Source organism: Giraffa tippelskirchi, chromosome 3, assembly GCF_054371585.1.
Source record: "Giraffa tippelskirchi isolate mGirTip1 chromosome 3, T2T-mGirTip1v1.2.pri, whole genome shotgun sequence".
Classification (NCBI taxonomy): Eukaryota; Metazoa; Chordata; class Mammalia; order Artiodactyla; family Giraffidae; genus Giraffa; species Giraffa tippelskirchi.
This window is the reverse complement of record NC_137277.1, coordinates 72,360,392-72,381,112: the sequence shown is the minus strand read 5'-3', so window position 1 is coordinate 72,381,112 and position 20,721 is coordinate 72,360,392. Positions and strand designations below refer to the sequence as shown.

General features: G+C 31.7%; 1 protein-coding gene across 5 annotated transcripts; it reads right to left on the bottom strand.

Moving 5' to 3' along the window:
- Window positions 1-166: 166 nt before the first annotated feature.
- ZSWIM2 (zinc finger SWIM-type containing 2) lies at window positions 167-20,410 on the bottom strand. 5 transcript variants are annotated; one of them, XM_081579446.1, is made up of 9 exons: window positions 20,170-20,410; window positions 18,836-18,932; window positions 17,430-17,470; window positions 10,215-10,425; window positions 8,462-8,713; window positions 5,134-5,218; window positions 4,338-4,450; window positions 1,920-2,073; window positions 167-1,128 (listed from the first exon to the last, which is right to left on the bottom strand). In XM_081579446.1, exons 4-9 carry the CDS (start codon window positions 10,340-10,342, stop codon window positions 319-321), a joined length of 1,542 nt encoding a protein of 513 aa, XP_081435572.1. In that variant the 5' UTR covers window positions 10,343-10,425; window positions 17,430-17,470; window positions 18,836-18,932; window positions 20,170-20,410; the 3' UTR covers window positions 167-318. The 5 variants fall into 5 exon arrangements, with proteins under 5 accessions (XP_081435572.1, XP_081435574.1, XP_081435570.1 ...); XM_081579448.1 differs by having other exon boundaries at window positions 167-1,827; window positions 18,836-18,912; XM_081579444.1 differs by having other exon boundaries at window positions 18,836-18,912.
- Window positions 20,411-20,721: the final 311 nt, after the last annotated feature.

Sequence of the window (20,721 nt, the reverse complement as noted above, 5' to 3'; positions counted from 1 at the left end):
TTAATGTAATCAATGTAAAGTCATATATAACATTTCTAAAAATTATTTATAATTCATAAGACCCTGAAACATACTTATTAATGCTTTAAGTCTTATAAGAAATGAGGTCATTTCCTTAGGTTGTTATTCATAGACAATAGGCAAAATAAAAACAGAGAATTATATATATATATATATAGGTCTTTATTCGTAGACAAGTAGGCAAAATAATAGCAGAGAATTTTATATATATTTGTCAAGAGTACATAGCATTTATTATGTTCTACAAAAATTTTACATTTGATATTCAAATATTTTCTGATTTTAATAAATTAAGTTTTATAAATGAACACCTTCCAATATTAAAGATAGCTCAGGACTTTTTGTATTTAAAGGGTGAGATATAGGCCTTCTGGATAAATGACTACATTTTGGTCTAATTTTCCCCATACAATTATTATACCTCTTAGACAAACTAAGTTTTGTTGTACCCCAATTGACAATAAGATTTAAATCTGGAAGCAAAGTATTTGATCTCGTGTTGTCCTCTCTTACTTTATTACCAAGAATCTTCTTTGAACTGTGGTTAGTTCCTTTACAACTTTTGTTCATCTTCTGGCTTTGACTAGTGTGGTGTTTTTTATTTATACATGGGTTTTTCATTTCAGTTGGATGTACTGTATTCTTGTGATCAATAGAAGGAAAAAGTGTTTGAGATGATGTTTTTCCAAAGGATCCAGTGGGTAAATCTTGGAGATAGCTGGGAAAATGTTGGTTAATTTTACATTCATAGATTGATTTTCTTGAATTTGAATCATCTAATTTGATAGAATATAGATTATCTATTGTTATACTCTGATAAGTATCATTTGGACTCTGAAGTGTATTCAATTTTTCAGAATTATGTTGAGGTAAGATAGGTAAAATTCTAGGTTTGTTTTGTTTTAAGACTAATCCAGTACCAGGAATAAAAAGTTTTGGTTCTTCCTGTTTTGGCAGATGAGTGATGTCTGTGTTTGAAACAGAATGATGTACATGTCCATTCACCGCTCTCTCTTTCCAGATTAAAGGGTTATATATAACTTGTCCATCAATAGGGCATGAATTGCACTTGTGGAGTAACCAACTGTCAATACACTTCCTATGAAACTTAAAAAAAAGTTATGTTAATGAGAGATACAATATCTTATTTATAATGTATAGTATTCATACAAATTTTCCCATATCATCACTGTGTTCCTTTTAAAACTTTCATAAAATTGGAAGGTAATACAATTTGTCATGTTTTATGGAAATATTTTGAAGAAGTTCTCTTAAAAATGTAGTTGTTTATAGACTGATTGCTATTTTCCACATTAAAATGCAAAGCCCTCTATGGATACCATTTCACTGTTACTTTCTAATGAATGAGTATTATTAAATAATAAAAATGTCATAGTCAACTTGTGTTGAAGATTTATATGATGATGGTAAGACATAATATCATAAATCATAAAAGTTTATTTATTAAAACAACTTTATCTCAGAAAAAACCTGGTTACCACCACATAGCGATTCAGCAACATTAAAACTTTGATTTCAGTGAGTCCATTTGAAATTAAGCACTTCTGTTTCATTTGAAGAATCATAAGTTAGTATATTCTATAAGCTTTTTCTCTTTATCAGTAACCAAAGTAGACGAAAGTATTTAACTTGAAGTGTCATTTTATGTTTCCTCAGTAGTATATACAGAAATGAATCCTAATTAATAGGAATCCATCCTTGGGAGGCAGAGCCACCTTCTCAACAGTCTCTGTTCTAGCTTTTTACACACGCTGTTCAATCTGAACATCTCTGCTCATAATCCAACTTAAAAAGTAAAAAGAGAGACTTAAATTGCCATTCCATTTGTGAAAACTGGCCCTACAGGGAAAGTCAAACTAAAATGATGTGACTTCTACCTTGTGAGTACATGGTAGCAGTCTCGTATGCTGACCACGATGAAATGCCTTCAGACAAAGTCGACATTGGTATCCTGGAGCAAGCAGTTTACTATTCTTTGTGACCAGAAAGAGAGGCAGTGACTTTACCACGTGTTTTGGTGTATAAATTTGGCTAAGTGAGAATAAGCAGAGAGATATGAATGGTCATATGTGATTATAGATCAGGAAGCAAACAATAGTACAGGTAATAACCTCCATATAAATAATGCAAATGAACCCAATACTTTTTAGAACTGAAGATAATAAATCTTATGCATTATAAAGTTTAAAAATCTATTGCCTTGATCTTGAACAAGATGGATCCAACTTCAACATCAACTTCATAAAGAACAAAATTTAGTCATTTCAAACAAAAATACTAACTTGAAATTTTTTGAGTTGAGCTTTTTCACATCAATGAAACCAGAACAGAATTTTGATGAAAACTAGGTACTTTCATATATATGAGCTGAGCTAACACAAAGGCTTATGTTTAGAAAAATATAACCCAATTCACTTTGTCATCTGGTAGAAAGTAAGGTGGATGGTAGGCCATATTAAATATTCCAGGCTACTATGATAAATTGGTAGGTCATAATCTATGAAGAAACTTATTTCACATGGGGCATATGCTTACTACTTCAGTACTGTTAGACCATGTAAATGTACTGTAAAAATACAAGCCCCATTTTTGTACCAAAAATACCAACAAACATAACTAACATTATGCAATGTAAATTTGATGCCACTAGCAGCTGATAAAACAGATGAAACAAATATTTAAAAACAAAAGCTTGGTTTAAAGGTTGGATGCATTTTTGTTATTCAAAGGTTATTCAGAATAAAGTTAAAATATATTCTTAGAAAACTTTATACTTTTCATTACTCTATAGATATACTTCTCATTAACTCTGCAGATAAACTACAAAAATTGCCTTTACTAAGGTCATTTAATTATCAACTGAAAAAAAAATCTGTGTGTTTCTATTATTTCAGGTTATTAATCAGTTTTTTATCTTGAAACTCTTTTATTTATTCCATTTTCTCTGCCTAGAACGTTCTTCTATCCCTAAAGTTCTCTTGCCTACCTCCACAATATCTCTTAAACCATTAGTTAGAGAATTTATCATTTAATAGTTTGACGTGTGATACCCAGCCAGGGTCAAGGAAAATGGAGATGGAGAGCCTTATTTCACATCCACAAAGCATTTTATAGTCCACAAGAGCTATGGTCCCTGAAGTGTGTGGAGCACCCACAGGGCATAGGCTAGGTTTCTACTGGGTTGGACAGAAATCTATCAATCATCTATCTAGATATAGACATACTATATATATATGTAGGATAGAAATATATATACATAGGATAAAATTTTAAATATATATATTACATATATCATGAATAGGCACAATTTTTGTTTGGTTAATTCATTGAAATTGTCTTTTAAAAAATATTTCAATTTTATCCCATTCTTTTAAAATGAACTTTGTTCATGTTTTATAGTGTACCTAATATAGTAATTATACACAGTAAGTTTAATTTTCTTTCATTAATAAGAAGTATGACAAAAACTGTCCTCTAGTAAAGAGGCTGAGTCAGGGTTTTGAAATACAACCAATCCCTTCAACACTCTTCCATGGGGGTGGAGTAGAGGGGCAATGAGAAAAGAAAGACTTCCTTCCCCTAGTGGCCAATTGTTGTTTAGTTGCTAAGGATGACTTTGCAACCCCATGGACTGTAGCCAGCCAGGCTCCTCTGTTCATTGAATTTACCAGCAAGAATACTGGAGTGGGTTGCCATTTCCTTCTCCAGGGGATCTTTGAACCCACGTCTCCTGTATTGACAGGAGAGTTCTTTACCATTGAGCCACCTGGGAAGTTCCAGGGGCTGATTACTTCAAAGCCAATCTCATAGCTAACTGCATTTTTTTCTTTATATTAACTCCTATCAGTTTTAATTTTATATTTATGTTGATGATCATTACTAAGGAAACTACTATAACTACTATATCCCTAATATAATCTTTGGTAGAATTAATAATAATAACATAATAGTAGACAGCATTATTTGAATATTTACTGTGTGTATTAATTTCACATGCACAAAATTTCTGTAAGACTGGCTTTATAACTGTCCCTATTTTAACGATAAAGAAAAATGTTGCAGGGAGGAGTGAAATAACTAGCCCAAAAGTTGCATATCCAACCTGTGGCTGTACTAGGACTGGATTTAAGCATTCTGACTCCAGAGCTTTGCTCTTCACTTGAATACTATATCATCTAGTACATAATAGTACTTGATCAATACACATTTATTGAATAAAGAAATGAATAAAACTTATCCAAACTGAAAAATTATTTAAATATTTCCCCAAATACAAATTTCACTGAGAATCTTACTCTTGCTTTTCTTGAAAATGTGGCATCTTTTCCTCTATCTCATTTTTAATATCGACATATTTTACAGTTTTATCTGACCTTTTCCCCAGCGATCTCCATTTTTGATTTCTCTTCTGTAATACGTAAAAAGTGCATGTTACTTGGCAATTTGTGGAAACTTTTACCTTGTGCATTAAAATCAGTAGGATGCATATCAGTTAAATAATACTGTAAATAAAGACTCATCATTTTAAAATATAGCTTTTTAACACATTAAAGAAATTGCAAATTATTAGTCACTCTTATATACTGTTGCACAGCTACTCTAACATTACTTTTAAATGTAAAATTTTAACCTATTAATCAATAATGGTAATTGTGGATGTTTTATCTTGTGTAGTAAGTTCAGCACCAAATTTACTTGTTAAATTCAAGTGATGTAAGAAATTTTACTTGTTAAATTCAAGTGATGTAAGAAATTTTAAAACCATAAATCGTCATGAGTAATAAACCATTTGGTGTGTTGAGATCTTTTTTTTCAAAATGAATTTTCAAGCTTGATGGCCATTAATTTCTGTCCTTATGATTTATATATGATATCATCACATATTTGTTATTGTGTTGAATTTTATACGTTACTGATGTAAGAACCAATTGCCTAGAAAACCTTATGAAAAAGTTATCCAAAAAATCATGGTCTTTGGTTTTTATTCAGACACAGTCAGCTCTATTCCAGTGTTATCTATTCTTAGATTTTACTTAGATTTACAATGGGACAAATACAAACACTATATGAAATTCAAGAAGGATACTGTACCTCACGAAACATAAATGAGTGAGAAAGATGACAGCAGCTATCAAAACAATCCTGACATAAGTGATATTCTATACATTTGGTACACCTAAAAATGCAAAACACCAAAACATACAAGAAAAAAAATCCAGTTATTTGATGGTTTTTGGTGAAAAACGCTGGTTAAGATTTCCTGGTAACTATGCAGATAATGACAAGGCCCATCTTAAGTCTCACCTATATTAGTTTCCTGTTGCTACTGTAACAAATTACAAACTTAGCATCTTAAACAACACTTTATTATCTTACGATTTTGTAGGTTGGAAGTTGGACATGGGTCTCAATGGGTTTCAAATCAAGGGGTCCACAAAAATTGCATTCCTTTTTGGAGGCTATAGGGGAGATCTGCTTTTCTGTACTTTCTTCTGGAGGCTGCCCACCTTCCTTAGCTTAGTTTGTGTCCCTTTCCTCCTCAAAGCAAGCAACGCAGTATCTCTCTGTGCCTTCCTTCCATAGTCACGTATCCCTTTGATTGTCTTCTTTGCCACCCTCTTTCACTTTTAAGAACCCTTGTGATTAAACACTGAGCCCAGGCAGTGCAGGATAATATCCTTATTTCAAGGTCAGATGATTAGCAGTCTGAATTTCACCAAATCTTAATTCTCCTACAACATGTAACCTAACATACAGGTTCTGGGTGTGAAGATGTGGATATATTGCTGCTGCTGCTGCTAAGTCGCTTCAGTTGTGTCCGACTCTGTGCGACCCCATAGACGGCAGCCCACCAGGCTCCGCCATCCCTGGGATTCTCCAGGCAAGAATACTGGAGTGAATTGCCATTTCCTTCTCCAGTGCGTGAAAGGGAAAAGTGAAAGTGAAGTCGCTCAGTCATGTCTGACTCTTAGTGACACCATGAACTGTAGCCTACCAGGCTCCTCCATCCATGGGATTTTCCAGGCAAGAGTACTGGAGTGGGGTGCCATTGCCTTCTCCGGTGGATATATTGGGGAGGCTATTATTTTGCCTACCACACACCCCCACCATGATGTCTTCCTGGAATACCTTATCCTGAATCTACCTCTTTCTCTAAGTTCCTTAGGTCCAACAGCCTATTAGATATTTTATCATTTGATTACCCAGTGTTTTCCTATGATTTCATGAATGCTGGAGTTATACTTAGTAGAAAGGTTCTTGAAAACAGAATTGTACTATATTCTCTCTCGTCCCTCACAAAATGGAAAAACCTATATGTATAAAAAAATTTGCGATAAAAACTATTGATATGATAAAAATTTTCATTTTCTGCCAAATTCAATCTAAGCATATATTACTTACATAAAATTTTGGCACAAGCAGAGAATTCTAATTTACTTGCAGCAATATTCACCAAAAAATAACATTTCAAGCAATATAATAATGTTATTTTCTTACTCAAGTTATCAAAGAATGAGAAGATTATTTCCAAGAGAAATTTGGGAAAACATATCCTTCAGACATCTTAGAAACAGCAAGTATTAATTTATTCATTAGTATTATTTATATACACAAGAAAGATTCTTAATAACATCAGAGCAATGGTGTAATTTATTCAATACATCAGATTATGCTGGGCTAGAAAAAGCTAAGCATCTCTGTATTGATATATATATATGATATTTTTGAAATTAAAAGATAATAAGTATTAATAGCTATATTATGAACTTTAATGAAGAAGGAACTGAAAAGCTTTCTAGTTTATCTTGCCTCTTATTCAAACCATTACTAAACTACTGGAAATAGTTCTTTCAGGCTAACGGCTGAAATCTTAGTATTTGAGGGAGTGGAATAGTGCATTCTTTAATTTGTAAAAGAAAATTGATGTGAATAATTGTGAACCAAATGCATATAGAAGAAGTTATTCTGAGAGTGTGGAACAGCAGCAGGCAGGGAGCAGAACAGTGGAGAATACCTGTATTGGGGGGTAGTAGGAAGAATCACCCATGGGGACAGAAAGTGTAGTCAGAGGGACAGAGGAGAACACTGTCATTAACAAAAACAAGATAATTTACCAAAGCCACTCACACATTAACCATTTGAGGAACACATCACTATAAAGACTGAAAATTTTACACTGTGACATTCACCTGTCCTTATTCCCCACCCAAGCTATTTCTCCCAACTTACTTTTCCACGTTATCTTGGTCCCTTATTTTTCTTACTCACTCCTCCTGAAAAAATTCAGATTGCCAAAACAACGACTGCTAGTGCCAAATATCAAGTCTTTCCTTTTTCTAGAATTCTCTTTAACCAACATTCCAGAAACTGTCCGAACACTTCCTGCCAAACCTTATAAAAATTCTGCCCATCTTCCTCAAGTGAAAAGGCTCCTTTGGAGCTTTCTCAGGCTAGCTATTTTCCAATAAAGACTTTTGCGAACAGTGTTCTGGCTGATTTGTTTTTATGCGACACATTGAGAAAACAAAGTATTAGAAGAGTTCCAAGAGGAAGGTATCATTCATTGTTGGGGTGATAAAAACAGGTCTATAGTTTTATGAGAGGGTTTTAAAAATATATTAATTGGGCTCATCATAATGTAATTCCAGGAAGACTGACTGCATTTTAGAAAAATTTTAGCAAAGGTTGAAACAAGATATTTTCTTCTTCACATACAGTTAACTTTTAAGATTTTAATTATGAAAGAACAATTTTCCAAGCATAGCAATTAATTGATATTTTATTGTGGGACTTGTGGGAAAGTTTGAGGATTACTTAAAAAGTAATGAAAATTTCTTTCTCTCCTAAGTATCTTGTGGTGGTTTAAGATGTAAAAGAAAACAAAACATGCATCATTGCAATTTGGAGTTGGGGGCAAGTTAACTTCAGTTGATCTAGTCAATATCCCTCTGGCTCAGTCCTAGAAGTTTTTGGCAATGACTTCATAGGTGGTTCAAAAAAAATTACAGGGGATGAGAGGTCTCTCTAGCAGGGCTCTGAGCTTGCAAACTGATTTAAGCCAAATTATAAATCCTGTGTTCAGAGCTTCCAAGAAAGAATGCTAGTTCAGACTCACAATCTAGACCAGAATGCAAAGTTAATACTCTGTGTGAGTAAAGGAGATAAAACAACTGAAAGTCCTGAGGTACAGGGCTGACATAGATCACTAGTCTGAAAATCCTGAATAAGCAGCCTAATCCTATATAGGGCAAACACAAAAACAAAACACCCCCCCCAAAAAAAACAAACAAACAAAACAAAAATTAAAAAAAACATAAAGAGGAAAAGAAGTTTAAATGACTAGTACTCTAATGTTCAAAGTTTCCTAAATTAAAAAAAAAAAGACTACAAGCTGATAATTTTACTAACTGATACTTACTTGTAACACTTTCCCTCAAGTGGAAATTGTTGACATTTATTACAAGGAATTCCAAGATGCTTGTCTAATCGTTCTTTCTCAGCTGCAGTCACAAGTTTGTTCGAGTTTTTGAATTCCTCTAAAATAAGATTTAATGGTCCAAAGTCTTTCCTACACAGAGGACATTTCAACATGGAAGAGTTCAATGTCACATCCTGATAATTAGCTAAGATCTTCATACATTTTATATGAACACTATTGCCACAGCCAAACCTGTTAGAAATAAAATCCATGTTTACGATTTGTATGCAGCAAAGTTTATTTACATAAATAAGTTTTCTGTGCTACCATTTTTATTTCCCATAAAAATAGATTCGGAACTGATTATTTATAGCTTGATTACAGACATAAACGGGGCTTCCCTGATGGCTCAGTGGTAAAGAATCCACCTGCAATTCAGGAGACATGAGACACGGGTTTGATCTCTGGGTAAGGAAGCTCCCCTGGAGGAGGAAATAGCAACCCACTCCATCATTCTTGCCTGAAAAATCCCATGGACAGAGGAGCCTGGTGAGCTATCGTCCTAAGAGTCACGAGGAACTGGACACAACTGAGGAACTGAGCACACACACACACACACATAAATACTATCTTATTTATCTAGTCTAATCTAATCTATCATATTTAATTTAGTATATCAGAATTCCAGACAAAATGTTCCCCATTTCAATGAAATTGGTAGTAAAAGGTTTTGCATCATTATATTTTTCATTTTTAAATTGCGAATGAATACAGTCTTATCAAAGAGGAAAATTATAATAATAATTATTATTTTTAAATAAAAAACGTTACTGAGAGCACCTTATTTTTCTAGATATTACACTAACATAAAGGTGGTAGTACCCAGTTAATATCTGCTGAGAGAAATAATATTTTGGGAAATAGTTAATAATTTCAAAATATGCAAAACAAGTAGCTATGTGAAAAAATACAATGTGGATGAAAATTTTAGTAAATGACCAAGGAAAAAAAAGAGTTAAAAAGTTAAATACCAAATGGTTGCTCAGATTTTCCAAGTCCAACTTTATAGTGCCTTTAAGAATAGTTGAGTACAAAACCCTTAATAAACATTTAGGTATAAGTGGAATTTTGAATTATTTAGGTTTAAAGACAAAATTTAGAAAAGCTGAAGAGAATTTTTTTTTTATCATTTAAAGTAAAATAATCATTACTTTCAGAAAACTCTTTGTAACCACTCTAAGCAATGGCATTTGTTCATGCTAAGCCATTTCAGTCGTGTCCGAATCTTTGCAACCCCATAGACTGTAGCCCACTAGGCTCCTCTGTCCATGGGATTCTCCAGGCAAGATTACTGGAGTGGGCTGCCACGTGTTCCTCCAGGGGATCTTTGGGTCCCAGGGATCAAACCTGCGTCTCACATCTCCTGCATTAACAGGCGGCTTACAAGCCATGGCATTTGTTCATGTGTGTAAAACAAAAACATGAAAATTATCTACTTTAATAACTTAAAGTGAAAAGGGAAATAAAGTAGAATTTAGTTTTTAATTTTCACCCTTTAAATGTAGCCAGAAATATTTAGAGTAAGAACAGGATCTCTTTAAACATACATGTTAGGAAATAAAAGGCTAATTAAACATGATTACTTAAATATGTATTATTTTTCTATCAACATGTTTCATAACAATATATTATAAACACATTAAATTAGAATTTTTTTCATAAGTTTGTAGAATCTAAAGAAAACTTATGTCACCTGCAAAAGGTGACAGGAAGCTTTTTCTCTAAAAGTACTTCTTGACAAATAGAGCAGATATCATCTGAACCGATTTCCTTCTGTTTAATGTAACCGTCTTCTTCAATCTGTGCATTTTCATTGTTCATTTCTTGTTGGGGAGTTTGAACTCGATGAATTTCCTGAAGCAAATCGTTGATTTCTCTTTCCACAAGACCTAACTGCAAAGCAGCTGGTGATAAATTCCAAAGTATTAAAATTTGATGGCAAATTGGAGATACAGAAACAACTTAGGCTGAAAGTTAGCATTTTTTATCAGAAAGACAGACTTGGTTGAATTATTACACTGACATTTACTATTTATTGTATTCCTTTCAGAGCCAAAAGGTCAGAAAAGAGTTATTTATAAAGGAATGGAAGTTATCTCTTATTTTCTTGTTACTGTAAAGAGTTGGTACAACTAGTACCTTATAAATGTTTTAGATTAATTATAAGACAGTGTTCATCCTTGGATTGGTGCTGTAATCATCTCTTACATTTTTATTTCTTATTCAAAAACAATACTTAATCAACATACAAGAGTATTAAAAGAAATGGGTGCAAATTCAGAAAGGGGAAGAGATATTTGAGTAGTTAGTATAATTAATATTTGTTAGATGAATAAATTAGTAAATAGATAATGAGAGAGCAAGACTCCACTGTGCCTATTTTCCTCTCTCAGTTTTATGCCCCTACAAGAGCATCTCAGTAGCCACATCCTTCACAGATTTGGCAGTATTCCTCAGGACAACCTATTAGGAACTATATTATCTATACCCTTGGGATGGACAGTTTTTGAATTCCGAATCTTCTCCATCTGGCATCCTACTTGGTGCTCTCAGCGCATGCAGTTTTTGATCAAGGCATCCTAGGTTCCTTTTTTCTCTGGCCCATTCCCATGTTCTTTTCTCTTCCTCTCTCCTTAACATGTCATAATTAAAATGCCAGCTGTTATTGGCCCCCCTGAGTTCTAGTCATTTTATACATTCTTTAATACATATAGATTAAAAATCACTTGCAAGATAATTAAAAGCTTCATTTCCCCCTAAAAAGATTACCACTTACACACTAAAAATACTGAAAACCTCACGGTTACATTTGACTATAGAGATCTCTGTTCCTTGTCTAAGGTGGGGTGGCAGGTGGAATGTGGGAGGGTATTATACTTTAATTAACCATTACTTTGGAGGATGAGGGCTATTTGTCACAGAGACAGAGCAACATCTGCTCCCTAAAAAAAAGAGGAAGAGAATGAAGAACAAAAGATTTCTCCACAGTAGCAGAAATATTGAATCATAAAATTTCATAAGACGAGCTGGCTACAAAATATTCTCTATGGTATAAAATGAATCAGAGAATAAAAGGGAGAAACAAACTCTTCTGAAATTAATTTGGAAATATTAATGTAAGAGACTAGGAAAGAATCCTCTTTAATAGAGAAGAGGAAGACAGTTAACCTTATCAGATATCACAATCTATTATAAAAACAATAAAGTATATAAAAACTCACTAAAGAATAAAAATTATGAAACAAGGTTGAAAAGAAGCACTATTTATTAGCTGTTACTGAGATAACTAGGTAGAAATATGGAGAAAACTGAACTAATTAAAAAATACCAATCTCCAACTTATACCAACACAACTATACATGGATGCCATAAGGAAAAATAAAAATAAAATGAAAAAGTTAGCAGAAACAAATCTCTAAAATACTATGGAAGGACAACTTTCAAAGTATCAAAACAATATACACAAAAAATAAAAATAGTAAGATTTAGTAACACGCAAAAACCCATATATATATATAACAAAACTTAATAAAACCATACAAAAAAGAATTATGTCAATAGGAAAACATTTGCAAAGAGGGGTAAACCGTATATTTAGGAAGAGCTTGTAGTTTTACTCCAATAAATAAATAGCCAAAGTACAATTTACACATGTAGCACAAATAAGTCAATAGAAGATGTTCAATTTCATTAATATCAAAGAAAAGTAGGTTAAAATCAAAATGTGTCACAGATATAGAATAAAACCTAAATAAAAGGTAATAAATACATAAAGGGCTATGTTTCATTTGCCCTTTATTATTATTATTTCAGGGCATTTTAGATTCTAAAGGTATGTCAGATATATGAAATAATGAAAACTATTTTCTTAATTTACTGGGAATGAATAGATTACTATGAACTTTGTATCTTTTCCTACTTTGTGTGACTTTGTCTTTTTTCCTAGTATTATAAAAATATCTCAGTTTTTCAAAATTTTCCATGTATCTTTATTTACTTTCGAGACTTAAAATATGCTGTTAAATATATGTAATATGTTAAATACGACGAAAACATGAATCCAAAAAGCAAAACTAGCAGAAAACTGATATATTGCTGAATTCATAAATCAGCAAAAGTACTGCTATAAAGCAATACTTATGGGTGACAGACATAAAATATTAATACTTAAAAAAGGAAAAAACCCTCAAACTCACAGATATGGAGAACAGATTGATGCTTGCCTGAAGGTGTGTAGGGAGGTGGCTAGGAGGTAAGAGAAATGGCTAAAGGTGGTCAAAATGTGCAAACTTCCATTTATAAAATAAATTAGTCATGGGGACATAATGCACAGCATGGTGATAATAGTACAGTTAATAGTACTGTGTTGTGTATTTGAAAGTTGCTAAGAGAAAAATCTTAAAAATATTCATCACAAGAAAAAAGTTATAATTGTGTGGTTTTGTGATCATTTTGCAATATACATATATAGTGAATCATTATGTTGTACACCTGAAATTTATATAATGTTTTATGTCAATTATATCTAAATTAAAAAAAAACAGTACTTTTACCCCAAGATCCAATTAATGAGACTTTAGGCTAAAGAAATAACTGAGAGAAGAAAAAGTTTCATATATAAGGAATATAACAGGAACAACTATACTCCTATAAAAATTAATAAAAAGATCAATAAAAATGAGTCATGATAAAAAAGAATATAACAGGTATTCAGAAATAAGTTAAATGCCAAACAACAGGAGAATGTTAAATATATTATGACATATAATACTCTGAGTATATCATAATTTATTTAACATTCACTGGCAACTTAGACTATTTAGCACTGAAAGTGTTTATAAATTAACAGTGTGTGATAAAAGCAGAACACAGAATTTCCACATTTACATTTATTCTCTGTATAAATACAAAGTCAAAAAAGAAAATAGAAAATAAATATTTATTGCATCTTTGTGGTTGGAATTAAAAAATTTTTCCTTAAGTGTGGTTTTTATTTTATCCATAAATATTTAACTGAAAAAAGGAATAGATAGGATCTACTAGACACTGTATGTAGAAAAAACCCATTCGGCAATAAAGCTAGGTTTTGCTGGGAAATATTTGTGGGGTGATGGGAAAAATATTCAGTGTTCAAAAACTGATATTTTTATGAAAAATTCCTATGTAACCATCTTTGTGCTTAGTCCACAAGTCGTGTCTGACTCTTTGTGACCAACCAGGCTTCTCTGTTCGCAGGATTTTTTAGGCAAAGATACTGGAGTGGGTTGCCATTTCCTTCTCCAGCCATCTTTGTAGGTCTTCAAAAATAAAAGCGAGTCTCAGGTTTCTGGAATGCAACACTAGGGTACAAATAATTGCTTCCAGATTTGTTTTAGAAGAATCTATGAATGATGTTCAAAATGTTTCTGCTTCATTATTAGTAACCTTCTTCTCTACATTTATATGCTTTACATAATATTAATGAATAGCTGTTTATAGCTTTCTTTGGATTACTTTAATTTTCCTACATGTTTGTTCTAGCTTTCATTTAAATGATAAATTTCAATATTATTGAGACATACTTTCTTTGAATATTTGTACACAAAGGATATTCTCAATGTTGAGTAGCTAAAACATCTTTTAAATATTATATAAAATATTTTAAGTAGGAAATATAATTTTTCAAAATTCATATATAGGATCAAATTTAAGCATTTACAAACTTTTCTACTACAGGAATACTTAATAATAAAAATAATAAGACATGATTTCTGCCTTCAAAAACACAAAGGATAATATGATAAAAAATATTAAATTTATCCATATGAAAAAACTATTTTCATAGATGAAAAAATATTGGCAATTCATATGATTCAATTGATTAAAAAATAACCTAGCAGAGCTCTCAACTAAAATGCAGTACAATAAATATTTGTTGAATATAATTGGGTAGAGTTGTACTGTCCAATACAATAGCCGTTGGTTACTGAGCACTTGAAATGTGGATAGTGTGACTGAAAAATTGAATTTTAGATGTTGTTTTATTTAAGTTTAAATGGAAGACTAATAATCTATAGTTTTTGGAAGTTTAGAAGTATGTTTATAACAATTTATGTGTTATCTGAATCTATTTTTCAACTGAATATTTTATGATGTCTAAATGCAGATTAAGCATTTCTAATGAAAAAACAGTGTCTCAGTTGAGATGTACTGTAAGTGTAAACGACACACTAGATTTTGAATACAAAGAGAAAAACATCACACTATCTCATAATTTTTATATTGATTACATGCTGACATGATATTTTTATGTATTGGGTTAAAGTAAAATATATTATTATATATTATAATATAATTAAAATTATATAATATAAATATTATAAATTATATTATAATTACATTATAAATATAAATATAATATATATGATATAATATATAATTATATACAATATATGTATTATATAGCTATTGATATATAATAATTATAATAATATAATATATAATATATATGATATATGATATATGATATATGATATAATATATGTATAATACATAATATAATATATAATAATACATATATATTATATTATTATATAATATATAATATATGTATTATATATAAATACATAATAATTATAATATATAACATAACTTAAAATATATAATATAATTATATATAATACATATAATATATAATATATTATATATAATGTATATAATACATATAATATATAATATATACTATATATAATGTATATAATAATATAATGTGTACTAATTATAGTAATATATAAATATTATATAATATACAATATAAATATATATTATATATATTATATACATTAAATACATATAATATATATAGCAATATAATATATATAATATATAATATATGATATGTATAATATATAATATATAATTATTATATATAATATATATAATTATATATTATAATAATTATATTATTTTATTTTATATATTATATTATTATATATTATATAGAATATTGTATATATATTTATATACTATATTATATATTAATATTATATATTTATATATAATAATATATAATTGTTATATTATTATATATAAATATATTAATTTTCCTATTTCTTTTTACTTTTTTAATATGGTTACTAGAAAATTATACATGTGCTTCAGATTATATGTCTAATGGGCAGCGTAGTATAGAAGAAGCTTGTGAACATGATGTGGAAAATAGTGTAGAGGATGTGAACATTTAACTTCAAGTAGATAGAACAGAGAAATAGAGAAGAAAACAATATGCATGAACTCATACAATCTAATCATTGTGTATGAAGGATTGGGAGAGGATGAAGTGAAGAGTAAGAGACATTTCAGAGAGAACCTTTTGTCTTCGATGTGAAGGAGCCAGCAACAAAGCGCAGGTGCTGGAAACAAGGAGGCTACTAAGAATAGTACTAAAGGTTGGTGAAGTTTGACCGAAAGTGAGAATGAGGATAGAGAGGTGAGAGAACAGTTGAGAAGTAGGGACGATGTAACATAAATAGGATTTGTACAAGAGAAGAGAATGAGAAATGAAAAACCGAGGATGCAAAGTTTCTAGTTTTGAGACTAAAGAAAAGGGAAAGTCAATATGTGAGTTGGGGAATACAACAGGGGGCACATATGGGGGAATTTAGTACTCAAAATGCCCGTGGGACCTCCAAAATTGTGCTGCTAAGAAAGCAGGTGGAAATACGGGTCTCTTGATAAGATGTAGAAATCACTGTTACAGAGGTGACAAGGGGAGACAGGCAATATGAGACATTTCTAAGGACATATGTGGTGGTGGTGGTTTGGTTGCTAAGTTATGTCCAACTCTTTTGTGGCTCCATGGACTGTAGTTCGCCAGGCTCCTCTGTCCATGGGATTTCTAGGCAAGAATACTGGAGTATGTTGCCATTTCCTTCTCCAGGAAATGCAATTTCCTGGCCCATGGATCCAATCTATGTCTCCTGCTTAGCAGGTGGTCTCCTAAATTGCTGGCAGTTTCTTTTACTGCTGAGCCACTAAGGAATGTGTATGTGGAGAGAAGAATATAAAGGAAAAATGCCTGTGAAACACTAATATTAATTTATTGTCTATCAGAACTTACAAATGTCTACTGTTATTGCACTTATAAAATAGTTTGAGGGGAATGAACTTGCCTAAATAGAATCTATACACTGAACTGAAAAAAACCTAATTATTACTTTAATTTTTATGAATATTATAGACATTTATTAATAAATTTTAAAATGCCTTTGTAGTTCTTGGATGAATCTAGTATAGGTTAAATAAATCTTTGCAGGAAACACTTTGATAATGACAGCATCTTGATTATAAAATGTACAAATCTAACTAACCCATAATAGAATTATTTTTCTTTCTCTTTTATTTTTGAGGACTCCAGAATTTATTGTTAAGTTGAAAATTATAAAAATTTTCATATGTCTGAGTTTAAACTCTGTTTACTGAGTTTACTGTCATTAGAATTATTTTGCTCTAAAAAACATACATTTTTGCATAAAAATTTGTCAGTAAATATTTTTAAAAGAAATTATGTATCATGTCAACTGTCTATTTCTGGGATCTGAACAATTTGTTATTTTTCTCACAATTAAGATAAAATTAGATATAGAAACTACTGTGAATCCTTGCTTAGACTACATAGGAAAGTCTACTGAAAATCTGGCAATTATTTCATCTCATTTATTATTAAGCGCTTTTTAATTTGAAATGTCATATAAAGTTGTATTTTTTTGTTATACAGAAAAATGTTCCAATTGTCTTAAATGTAACAAACTGCATTACAGACAGCTGTCAGATCACCTAGAAAAATAACTGCCTAAATTTAGAATATGTCTAAATAAAAAATTTTTAGATTTGTTAAATTAGTAAAAACACACATAAAAACACAACTTACATTCATGATTCCTTGGGAGCCTGAATTTTTTCAACAAGACCCTAATATCCAAAAGTAGAAAACCAAAATGAAACATTTATTTTTGACATAACCTCAAAAGGTATTATTAATTTTAGAATACGTATGGCATTACAGAATTTACATTGCTGAACACATTAAGTATAAATTTAAAATTCTCATCATTTTATGTTACAAGACATTAAATTTATGTTTTAAAATAAGTATGTGAAAAACATATGATCCATGGAAACAAAAGGCATTTGCAATAAAGAGATTTGTCAGAGAGAGTCCATATATTTCTTTATGACATAGAGTAATTTACAAAGAAAGGTTAGTGAGGGAATCTAAGTATTCACAGCACTCCTTTTAAACTGCCTTGGAAGCTTCCTTGGAATAGGAAATGGCAACCCATTCCAGTATTCTTGACTGGAGAATCTCATTGACAGAGGAGCCTGCTGGGCTATAGTGTATGGGATCACAAATCGGACACAACTGAGCGACTAACACAGAAGCTTCCTACTCCTGGAAATGGAGGACTTTTCTAGATAATTCCTGTTTTCCTATACATATCACTTTTAATGTATGACGGAAAAATACTTTCAAATATTATCAACTAAAATGGAATATGACTCTTAAAAAAGTGGGAAGTATACTTTAAATTCTTACTTAAATTTACTAAATATATATTAGTATATTAAATACTTGGATTATATTTCCACTAAATTTATGGTTAATATACTGCAAAAAACATTACATTACATAAAAATCAGAACAGAATATCCTTGCCCTAAGGAAACTGGCATAAAATAAAAATGGAAAAAATCTATTTTATGTAAAATAATAAAACCAAATTGCAAGCTTTGAAAGGACCATAGGTGGAGGAAATTTTTTTTGTTTTTCATTTCTGGGATCCCTTACAAACAGGTTCTGACTCTAGAGGAAAAATTCTAGATTTGACATAAGTAATCTAAAGTAGAGTCTTACTTCAGTCTTGAAATTCATAGTCAAATGCTTACTGAAAAGGGCATAATAAAATTTTTAAAAATCATAATGATCTATGTAGTTATCATCACCGACGTGAATCAAGGACATTGTCTTATTGTTAGATTTCACCTTTGTACATTATAAAAATCTAAACATTGATCTTTTTCTTATTAAAAACAATAACATTACAAACATGTAGAGGTGATAGCATGTTTCTCAATTTAAATCTTATTTAATTTTTGGGTTGAAATAAAATACCCCAAACTATATTGACTATATTGACAAGCCATGATCATTTTACCTTTGTATTTTCTCAACACCAAGTTTCATTAATCTTATGGAATTAAAACCATGAAAAAGGCAAAATATGTAATAAACCAAGATGTTTCTCTGTGGAAGATCTTCACTACAACATCACTTACCAGCATATGTGCTTACAAAGTTCCGCTCCTTTCAGAAATGTGGAGCAATTACAAACATGAGGATTTCCTAGTGAAACCTTCAAAAGAAAAATACATACTCAAAAAAAAAAAAAAAACCTCAAGTTAATTTTTAGATTATAGAGTAAAATTAAGTTAATAACTGGATTAACAGAGATTTCAGGTCATAGTTTAGGTGACTCCAAAAGGTTAAATACAGTCTACTTGGGACATCTTAATTCTTGACACCAGTCTAATTTTCCACTTCCATATTCTTTGCCTTGCTCAACAAATTGTATTGTCAGCTAAGATTGTTTTTAAGAGCCCTATGTTTAGGCAAGTGAAAGAAATCTAATGTTAAAAGCTTGAAAGAAAAATCTATAAAATTTTAACTGAAAGGAAATTCTACTCTGCAGTGTAGCTAAAGACTTTTAGTAATGGAGTACTTCCTGGGTTTTTGTTTTGTGCATATATTTCAATTAGTGAGTGTAATTAATTTTACTCTAAGTCTATACTGGCTTAAACTATTTATTAAATGCCCTAAGTGTTGTAAAGTGGGAAAAGGACGTCTGAGATAAGCATAGGTTAGTAATCTGTACTCAGTACTTAAAATGCATGATATTAACTTAATAATCAAATTTATTATTAAAATAAATTAATTTAAATTTAAATTAATTTAAAATAAAATAATAAATTACATTAAAATAAATAATTTAATTTAATTTAGTAGCATTAAATTAAAAGATTCCAAGCCAACTTCTGCGAGGTAGAGCAGTGGCTGATTTTTGACTCATGAGAGAGCAGGATATGTGAAAATTAAATATCTGTAGTTTTCAGCAAAATTAATAACAATTTTTGTTCATCAAGACCTTTCCAAGAAATCGCCATTTAAGCCACACTTTAAAAGTGTCTCGTTATAGCTTCCGAGGGACAAAAAAGTAAAGAAAATCCAATTTTATTTATCCAGCAAATATATACGGCTTGTAAACAGACTGGACGATTTTCATTTCATCTGCGTTACAGGGCTAGTGACTGCTAATGGATCCGAGAATTTACGTAAAAGCAAACCATATACTCAAATAAAACCTGTTGTGTTTTCAAGCCCTAAGATCAAGGGGCATCATCTTAGAATTGGATACGATTTGTAGGCTTAACGTCCCATAACGGAACTTTTCTAACAAATACTATTTTGCTCGGCAATGCGCACGTCTTTAAAGTCTGGAACACTCGCGGGTGAGGTTCGGCAGCGAGTAGCTAGCTACATGCAAGGTGGGTCTCGGGGGAACTGGGCGGGTCCGCCTAGCTGGAAGCCGAGGCGAGTTGGGGGCGGTAGTTACTCGGAAATCCCTGTTTTCCGGTTCCTCCTCTCTCAGTAGAAAGGCGGTGGGGCCAATCTCTCGCAGGAGGTAGATGCTGCTGCTCAGCGCTTGGTCTTGTTGCCAGCTGAGGCGGTCGATCAAGTGTCTTCGCCTCTCAGAGGCTTTACAGCCCCCGCGAAGCATCTTGCCCGGGTTAGGGCGAAGGCAGCGGTTCAGCCAGGCTGTCGCAGTCGCCAGCCGGTCTCCATGACAACCGCGTGCCTGCCGGTTGCGTGGTGACGGTATTTGAGCTCCCCGGTATCCCGGCGTGCCTTGCGCTGAGGTGTTGCTTCGCGCGATCACACCCGCCTCCACTCATTCCAGAAGGAAAGAGCTTGACCGCGGAGTGTTTCTAATACCCAAAGCTGGTGGTCGAAGACATCGCTGTCAAATCTCTCGCGTTCCTTCTGCTGGTTCCTCACAGGCGGGGCTCGTGAATTCTGTGTTAGGACTGCCGCACAACCCGGTTACAGTTAGGGCTCTGGATGCTAAAATTATCCTGTAATGATTTATCGTGTTTATCCGAAAGAT

Excerpts from the sequence above, each read along its gene's own strand:
- ZSWIM2 (XM_081579444.1), bottom strand. The coding sequence starts at position 20,334 with ATGCTTCGCGGGGGCTGTAAAGCCTCTGAGAGGCGAAGACACTTGATC. Across the intron at positions 18,913-20,169 it reads CGGAAAACAGGGATTTCCGA|GTTTCACTAGGAAATCCTCA; the intron begins GTAACTACCGCC and ends TTTCTTTTGAAG. Across the intron at positions 2,074-4,337 it reads CATTTTCAAGAAAAGCAAGA|CCAAATTTATACACCAAAAC; the intron begins GTAAGATTCTCA and ends ATTCTCACTTAG.